Source organism: Solanum verrucosum, unplaced genomic scaffold (assembly GCF_900185275.1).
Source record: "Solanum verrucosum unplaced genomic scaffold, falcon-dt-bn FXZP01000115.1, whole genome shotgun sequence".
Lineage (NCBI taxonomy): Eukaryota > Viridiplantae > Streptophyta > Magnoliopsida > Solanales > Solanaceae > Solanum > Solanum verrucosum.
Window position 1 is genome coordinate 1,900,698 of NW_026020680.1, and position 9,114 is coordinate 1,909,811.

General features: G+C 36.4%; 1 protein-coding gene across 1 annotated transcript; it reads right to left on the bottom strand.

Moving 5' to 3' along the window:
* Positions 1 to 113: 113 nt before the first annotated feature.
* LOC125812171 (kinesin-like protein KIN-14K) lies at positions 114 to 8,745 on the bottom strand. The gene is made up of 20 exons (XM_049491668.1): positions 8,684 to 8,745; positions 7,571 to 7,712; positions 7,320 to 7,477; positions 7,127 to 7,237; positions 6,434 to 6,710; positions 6,111 to 6,238; positions 5,906 to 5,989; positions 5,725 to 5,802; positions 5,555 to 5,647; positions 5,427 to 5,456; positions 4,978 to 5,053; positions 4,262 to 4,527; positions 4,092 to 4,173; positions 3,868 to 3,963; positions 3,600 to 3,779; positions 3,397 to 3,503; positions 3,137 to 3,315; positions 2,756 to 2,920; positions 2,380 to 2,633; positions 114 to 299 (listed from the first exon to the last, which is right to left on the bottom strand). Exons 2-20 carry the CDS (start codon positions 7,671 to 7,673, stop codon positions 118 to 120), a joined length of 2,649 nt encoding a protein of 882 aa, XP_049347625.1. The 5' UTR covers positions 7,674 to 7,712; positions 8,684 to 8,745; the 3' UTR covers positions 114 to 117.
* Between the last annotated feature and the right edge of the window lie 369 nt (positions 8,746 to 9,114).

Consider the following 9,114-nt stretch of genomic DNA (forward strand, 5'->3'; position numbering starts at 1 on the left):
TCTAAACCAGACAAGACCTTGACAATTGGCTGGGATCGTACAAGTTAGGTAATTAATGAAGAAGCATAAAATAATGTTTCAGTTCTAGCACAACTATTGAATGTTACTAATAAGCATTTAAAGTTTAAAGAACACCTGCTCCATTAAATCTCTTACATCCCTGCCCTCTTTACTACTTCGAGCAGCACCTAGCTCTACTCCAGATGCTCTTTCAGCAAATTTTAATGTGCTCGTGGTTTCTGAATGTGAACCAACTTCAGGATTAAGCTGTACAAACATAAGTGTCTTTGCTTGACCACCTGTATAACAAAATAAAAAATGTGCAAGTATCAACAGCCGAGGACATTAATGAGGAAAGAGATCCATTTGAACTTATTGCAGAATTGCAAATGTTGAAGAAATTTACATCCGAGCGGGTACTCAAATATCATAAATAAATAGTTCAACACTAAATAAGCAAGAATAGTTATCAGATAAGTACCCGAGATGTAAAAGATAATAATGCAGGGATATAGAAACTACCTAGTGTGGTCAAAATCTTTTTGAAACCATGGAGGTTCTCAGCCATGTCAAACATATTCTATTTTTCATTGAAATATCTCCGATGCACTTGCTTATGATTCATGCTCAATTGTTGCTGAAAGAATCAAAAGACTCCTGATTAACTCTACTAATATTGCCCTTATTCCAAAGGTTGACTGTCCTGACAGTGCTTGCCAATATAGACCAATTTCATGTTGTAACGTATTGTACCAGTTACCTGACATCAAATATCACCCCATGTGCAAGACTGTTAAACTGACTCACTTAATCTTTGCTGATGATCTAATGATATTTTGCAACAGAGAGGAACACTCCGTGCTAAGGGCGAGGAAAGCAGTGGATCACTTTAGTGCAGCCACAGGTTTGATTGGAAATTTGGAGAAGTCTAGCATCTCTATAGTTGGAGTTACTGACCAAATGAAAGATATATTGCTGGTTACACTCTAGGGGTAGTTCCAATATGATATTTGGGACTGCCTATATCCTCTAAGAAGTGTAGAAAGTTAGAGTGTCAACAACTAATTGACAAGATTACCAGCATGCTTAGTACTGCTTATGCTAAACAATTATCCTATGCTGGAAGATTTCAAGTTCTGAATGCTGTGCTTTTCTCTATAGATAGCTTCAGGGGTCTGCCTTTATCTCACAGAGCATATTGAAGGAGGTGGATAGAAAGTGCAGGGAACATATGTGGGGGATCTCAGAAGGACTGAGGAAACCATGCCTCGTCTCTTGGGACAAAGCTTGTCTACGAAAGAATAGAGGACTTAAACGTGAAAGAATGCAGAACTTGGAAATGTAGATTCAGTGGGGAAGTTACTTTGGAAACTAGTTGTGGGTAAGTTGGGGTCCATGGGATTTATATGAAAAATGACAATAGTACCTGGGGGCATAAAGCTCCACTGGATAGTAGCTGGTACCGGAGAAAAATCAACTCTTTGAAGGATAGGATGGTCATATGGTATAACTAGAATGTGTATAGTTTAACTGCTAATGGAGTATACTTCATCACTAGTAGTTATCAACTTCTTATGAGGTTGCAAAGGAAGCTGGAGGTTACAGATATTGTGTGGACATCTGTATCCCAGCCAATGCATAGAGTTATAATGTGGACAGTCTGCTTACGAAAGAGAGACTGATTAAACTGAAGATGCAAGTGGATGATCGATCTCTTTTGCTGTATGTACTTAAGTCGGAGAGTTAAACTGTGTAGCAAGGTAAAAATATTTTTTTATGGATATATATTACATACGGACACCCCTTGGTTTCTTTGAAGATTTACTTCTTTATATTTTGACCCCTTTTAGTGAAAGTTCTGGCTCCTCCATTAGCTGTCTGTGTAAGACACAGACATTGGAGACTAGCTCTCACTTGTTTTCTGATTGTGCATGGATCCCTTCAGTTAGGAATGAACTAATTGTGTATAATAACACTAACATTCAGGTAGGGGACATGAAGCAAGTCTTAATGACTATAAAGAGGAAGCACCGGAAGAAGTTCCAAAGTAAAGGTGATGGCTACCACATCTGGAGAGCTAGGAATTGGAAGAGGAAATTGTACAAAGAATTGAGATGTTAAATTCATCAAAGAGGGCACAGATGTTGGCAATTTATTCATAGGATTCTTTGTTTTTAGTTCCAGTTATTCATACCGCACAGATGATATAAGTAGTTTTTTTCTGTTGGAGGCTCATTCTTCATAGCACTCTTCCTGGAAGGCGGTTGTGGAGATGGGTGTTCTTTGGGTGTATCACTTTTGTTTGTTAATGGTACTGTTTACATGGTTACCGGAAGAAAAAAAATCAAAAGACTAACTAGGATAAATAAAAAAAGGTACCTAATGAAGTCTGAAGGACTTGAGTCAGCTTGCTGTTTCTGTATGGGACATGGGCATTCTTTTGTGCCAAAGCATAAATGACATCTCCTAGGGCAGATAATGACTTATTTATATGCTGCGCCTCTTTCAGTCTATCGCCAGTCACCTCAGAGCGGTCGACTCTTTCACTTCCAGCAAGGTCCACCAAATGAAGACTACTACGCATGGATGAACCACTCTTAATATCCATCCCACGAACATGAATAGTGACAACACTGTGCACATATTGCAGCTAATCACAGTATGATATAGTAAATCACTCGTAATAAAAAAGAGAAGATATGTACTTCAAACTTCAAAGTATGTAGATGAACTCTGTAGAGTTGTTATACGGAACCTGTGCGACCGACTACTTCTTTCATTCATTGCAGTGGAACCTCTATGTCGATTTCTTAATCCAATATCCATCAAATTTAAGACATCAGAGGTCTTGTTTACTGTATGCATGCTTGCTTCTGGAACAGCTAATCCATTAGGCTGGGGGGTGGACACTATCCCAAGTGTGTGCAAATTAAGGAAAACAGTTAACCAGATGCATGTTATATGCAAGTCTGAGATGGTCTTTTTGGAAATTAATTGAAAATGTAAGACAGCAGTATCAGCAAAGAGGAAGGAAGGAAGGAAGAAAAAAGTTAAAACCGAAGAATATTTCAGACTGGTCGATCATTTAATGTTTGAAAGTAACAAATCAGATACCATGCAGTAAATAAAAGGATATTTCCTTGCTGAACCATCACTTGAGAGTAAGTCACGAACTTGTTCATTATATATTTCCATCATTTGAACTGTAATTTCAAATGTGAAGGTGTTCACTCTCGTTTGAGAAATTCTGAAAATATCATTTAAAGCTCGATAATTGACACCCCAATTCTCCTCGGTCGCTTTGTCTGGGCCAGTCTGTAGGTCAATTAAGTTTGACTTCAGGAAAGTGAAAAAACATAAACATATTTAACAAATTTATATACCAAAATTCATTACCATGGTGTATGTTTTCCCTGATCCAGTCTGACCATAGGCAAATATACACACATTATATCCATCAAGCACGGACTGTATTAATGGCTGAATATCTGAATATACATCAGCTGTAGAAGAGTTGGAAGGTGAAGTCATTTTAGAGTTAATTATACAGATTAGAGATATAAGAATTGATTATAATTTATATGGAAGAATCTGAAAACCTTGTGTTGCAGCTGGATTGTAGACCTTATTAAACTTGAAAGACCTGCGGCCTTCCTTTCCTTGTTTGGAAGGATTTACAATAATCAGCTCCCCATTTTCTCCAATGTATTCAACAACTGATTGTTTTTCCTTTTGTCCACGAAGGAATGGCCTAATTCGACAATATACTCTGATATTTCCTAATTGAAAAATAAACATAAGTAGATGAACAAGAACGGTACTTAATTTTCAGTCCTCGAAATTACGAAGATCACTATGTTATCACACCTTTTAGCTCCTGCACCTCATTGTGCAGTTTGCGATTCTCAGCAAGGAGTGCAGAGTAGTTTGCAGCTGCATGTCCAAGTGCTCTCACTACTGCACCTGTAATCAAAATTTGATTTCATGAGGAAAATCCATTCAAGTCAATGTTAAAACTTGTCTTGATATCTTATACTTATATGGCCTTCAATAAACGACATTAGTATAACACTTCAAGCAGCTGAAATGACCTAGTTGATTGAATTCCTCCACGTAGCTCTGCTGAGTTTTCACCACTTCTTGCCTTATTGACTGAGAAGAAAACTTCAGTTCCTGAACAGTCATGGAGGTCCGAGTTATACATTCTACATAAATGACATTTTAGGAAAAATTTAAAAAGACGAAAAGAGATCAAGCATACACGCAGTGCACCCAGCTGGAAGTCTGCAAATATTTGGTAAATATGCTCCTTCTTCTTCCAACTGTGAGAGTTTGATTGAGCAAATGTCTCAAGTTCCTTTATCCTATTTCTTGATTCTGTCAAAAGGCTCATGGCCTCCTTCAACTTCTCCTCAAGTTCTTGTTGAGCTTCTGTAGCCTTTTCTTTCATTTCTAGGGTGTGTTGTTCATACAATTTTTTAGCTATTTCCATTTCTTGCTTCAAATCTGCGATTTCTCGCCTATGATCTTCCTTCTCGTTCGATTCATACAAGTTCTTAACTGTTTCTAGCTCTTGCTTCAAAGCTGCTATTTCTTGTCTATGTTCTTCCTTTTCTTTCGATTCGTACGATTTCTTAACTATTTCCAGTTCTTGCTTCAAAGCTGTGATTTCTTGACTATCAGCTTCCTTCCCTTTCAATTCATACGATTTCTTAACTATTTCCATTTCTTGCTTCAAAGCTGTGATTTCTTTATTATCTTCGTTCTCTTTCGATTCATACGATTTCTTAACTATTTCCATTTCTTGCTTCAAAGCTATAATTTCTTTATTATCTTCCTTCTCTTTCGATTCATATGATTTCTTAACTATTTCCAGCTCTTTCTTCAAAGCTGTGATATTTTGTCCATGATCTTCGTTCTCTTTCGATTCATAGGACTTCTTAGCCATTTCCAGTTCTTGCTTCAATGCGGCAATTTGATCGTCCTTCTCTTTCAATCTAGGCACATCCTGCTCCTCAATTTTCTTCTTCTCTTCCGCTTTGTTCTTCTCATTCTGCATGTGATTTCAAAAACAAAGTAATAGTAAAACTAAAGATTGTTGAGAAAAATGATGGAGCTGAATTTTTTGGAACTACCTAGACTCTAGCATCATATTCTTTGCAGTCAATAACAGATTTCACTTGACAAGATTAACAAACAAATTATACGCGACGCCTTCTAGTCAGAAGCAAAAGAGAGTACTGTTAATCTGAGCAAGTAATGATAATGTCCTCAATCATGAGATGAAGAAATAGGATGAAGCATAGCCGGTTTAATTTCCAGGATAGCCGATTCGTGTGATATAGTAAGTGCTAAAAGCACACAAAAGAAGAGAACATTCTGAACATTGAGCTAGCAATGGGGTAGAGAAAAAACTGGAAAATTACCTTAATCTGATGAAGCTGGTTCATGACAATCTGAAATGCAGAAGAATTGGATGTGTAAAGGTAGTAATTCGGGAAGCGTAATAATTGCAGACTTTGAACTTTTCCTAGAATGTGAAGTCCATAACTACCTGTGTCTCTTCACTAGTTCCAGTTGCAAGGTCTTCCATGATTCTGATCCTTGACTGGTATTTCTCTTCACGAGACTTGAATAGATTGCTTTGCTGCAGGCACAGAAAGAAAAATGATATGAAATATATCCACTGGAAAGAGAAATTGAGAATACAGCTACAGATTATACCATTCTAAGATGTTCAGCTTGAGTAGATATCCGCCGCTCAATTTCTTGCACCACTTTTCTCAATAGGCACGCTACACGCTGACAGATTTAGACATCCAACTAATGTTAGATCATATATTTTGTAATGTATTCATATAGAACAGAAATTCTACAAGTCAAAATATGCAAATTAAGTGCAGACTTGAGGTATCTCTCCATTCTTCCGCTCAACGCTTTCATCAAGAATCCCATTTACAACACTTAGAAGTGACTGCGTTGGGGCAATCTGAAAGCAATAAAAAATGAAATGAGTGGAACAAGTACAAATTCAAACCTTCAAGAATAAAATTTATCCAACTAGAAAGATAGCTTCATTGACAAAAGGGAGGGTGGAACTTGTTACTAACATCCAAACTGTTAGATCTCATCATTTCCGAAATCCTTGCAGCAGGAATTTCAGCGTGGCTCCCTTGTTTAAGCTGAAATACTTCATGGAACTTATGTCCAACGTGATGTATTAACGCGGCCGATGGCTCTACAATGTTCAGAGAGAAGATATGACATGTGGAGTTTGGAGAAGTAGCAAGAGCAAACAGTTATTTACCTAATTTAACAATTGCTTAACTTCTTAAAAGCAAGAAGAGCAAAAGAACATTGATGATTGCAAAGCAAATAGCAAACAGCTATGCCATCTGTAAACGTGTTTTTATGTTGCATATTACATCAATACCTGTCACTACAGGACTTCTCAACGCACGCTGGAATTTTGAATCTGATCCTGTCTTCATCCGTTCTCCTAGGGATGAGGTAGAGTGAGTTCTTGATGAAAATTCTTCTATGAATGAAAAATCACCACATCCCAAATTTTCACCCAACAGTTTCCATCTTCTGCTTGCATCAGCCCCATATTTACTGGATAATACTGTGCTCGAATTGTATCCTCCATCATTCAGCTTAAATTCTGCCCGAAGTGTTAAAAGGCATTCCAGTACTATTTTCATGGAACCCTGGACAATTCATCATTATTAATAGATCTAAAATGAAATATAGATGGCAATTCACTATATAAAAGTAAAGCAGGATAACACTTTTCTACATATGGAAAAAGTTACACAACTCAAATGGCCTGCAAAGTTAAGCTAGTGTTTGGCCATATATTTGGGATCAGATTTTAAAATTTTATCTTCAAATATCTGTTTGGCCATGAAATTTCAAGTGGGCTCGGACCAGTTGTTGTATTTTTGAGACTTCCACTCACAAAACTCCAAGTAAAATGCATGTCCAAACACAACTTTAAAGCCTCAAATTTTCAAGTTTCAACTTCAAAATAGCCAAACGGGAGAACAAGGACTTCCTATAATCATAAGTAGAAATGAACTACATGAGTTAGTTATGACATGAGTACCAATTTATATTCATTAACCTGTTCCAAGTCTGATGCGTGGAACCTGGGCAAGCCCATTTCATCCATAGCAGACAAAAACCTTCTAATATTTTCTGAACTTAGCTCTGGAGAGTGTACTGTACCACCACACTAGAACAAAAGATACAGTTAAATCAACAGACAAAGCCATACTTACTCCAGCATACTGTAAAATCAAAATGTTATAAACTACCTCAGGTACAGAACCTGGTTTCAACTTATTCAATAATTGGCATAAGACAGAACCATCAATCAACAATGCTCGTAAATCCTCATCAGAAGCATTTATTGGCAAACTCAAGTGAGGAAGAACACTATTAAACCATTCTACCAATTTTGCCCGTTGCTTAGCTGTAGAAACAATAAAGCACAGTCAGGGGAATTAGCCAGATCAAGAGTTTGATCAGCCTATATGGAATAAATATTTTGTCTTTTCAGCCTCACCGTTACTACTTGACAAAGGCTCAAAGACATCCCCACTACTATACACACTTGAGCTGTTCCGTCTACCATAATCTTTGGCTACGCGATCCAGGATAGAGTTCATGATAGTAAACTAGTGCTCAACATTCAATTCGGAAGATATCTGCATCACATATATATAAAGTAGAAAAGCTCAAATCAAGAAAGTCACAACAAGCGAAACAGTCTGCGATTGTGTCATCTATATGTTCAAATCAAATATACCTCACTGCAATCTGTTATCAATGTTTAGACCATCACTGGAATGAAGCGAAAAGCAAGAAATTGTTGTATTCACTTATAGACTAAGGGGTCGTTTGGTAGCTGGTTAGTTATGAATGTTATTCATGTATTATTTATTCCACCTTCTGTCCTGCATAGAATAATCACAGATTCCCTTGTAACTTATACATGTATTATAGTTATACAGATTTCTAATTACAAACCAAACACCATATTAATTTGATACATGAATAGCTTACCTCCTAACCAGTTACCAAACGTGGTATTATTTATGCAAGATTCAATACCTGCATAACTCCCATCCATACCAGCTACCAAACTACCCCAAGGTAGTAAGTTTAGTCTTGAAGCGAAAAGCAAGAAATGAAGTGTACTTCATTGAAGTGAAGCTTACAACTTATGGTAAATTAATAAATGTCAAATGTACATAATTAATGAATTTAGTACTATAATAATCAAATTGCAATTAAAATAACTAATTTCAACACCCAATATACAATAATGTCAATATTAATCTTACCCTTCAAAGTTGAGACTCAAAGAATCTCCACTTATATCATGAGATGGTCACAAAATAACATGGTACCAGAGCAAGGTCAAGCGTTGGAGTTTCACCCTCACTCCTAAACAAAATATAATAATATAGGCCCAAGGGTTGTCGTTCTGCTAACAATATAATCTTTTAAATGAGATAGTGGCACAATCAATCGTACCAATTGCATGCAAATATGGAAATCAAGAACAAAAAATCTAGGATACCATGAAGGAATACACCTAAATAACAAATAGATTTTCAAATAATTTTAAAAAAACAACTGATATTGTGAAGGAAAAGGAGAAACAGAAAAGAACCTGTGAAGGCATAAATTAAACTGTGCAGCTTCTTATTCAGAAAACATAATCTTTATTCATTGCTATTATTATTAGCAATAGTGTGATGAATATTTGATAGTGAGATGTAAGTATTTGGAAGTTTCAGTTACTATTGCATGTTGTGCACCGTTAATTCAATACCTGACCGCTTTCCGTTTACTTCGGACATCTCAGGTCCATTTTTCCCCACTTTTTATTTCTGCTTACTTATATCATCCCTCATCTTACAATTAGGTAAATGACCCGACTCACTCAATTAAGGATGATATGAGTCATTGAATCAAGGTGATCAAAAAGTTGTAATATTAAAAATATTTACTCTATATATAAAGTTGCCCTTAATTTTAATTGTTTTTTTTTTAATTAGACACCTAAAATGTGCCGTCCTATTACTTCACGGAACTATTTAC

Excerpts from the sequence above, each read along its gene's own strand:
- LOC125812171 (XM_049491668.1), bottom strand. The coding sequence starts at position 7,673 with ATGAACTCTATCCTGGATCGCGTAGCCAAAGATTATGGTAGACGGAAC. Across the intron at positions 5,457-5,554 it reads GAACTAGTGAAGAGACACAG|ATTGTCATGAACCAGCTTCA; the intron begins GTAGTTATGGAC and ends TCTGCATTTCAG. Across the intron at positions 4,174-4,261 it reads TCCAGCTGGGTGCACTGCGT|GAACTGAAGTTTTCTTCTCA; the intron begins GTATGCTTGATC and ends ATGACTGTTCAG.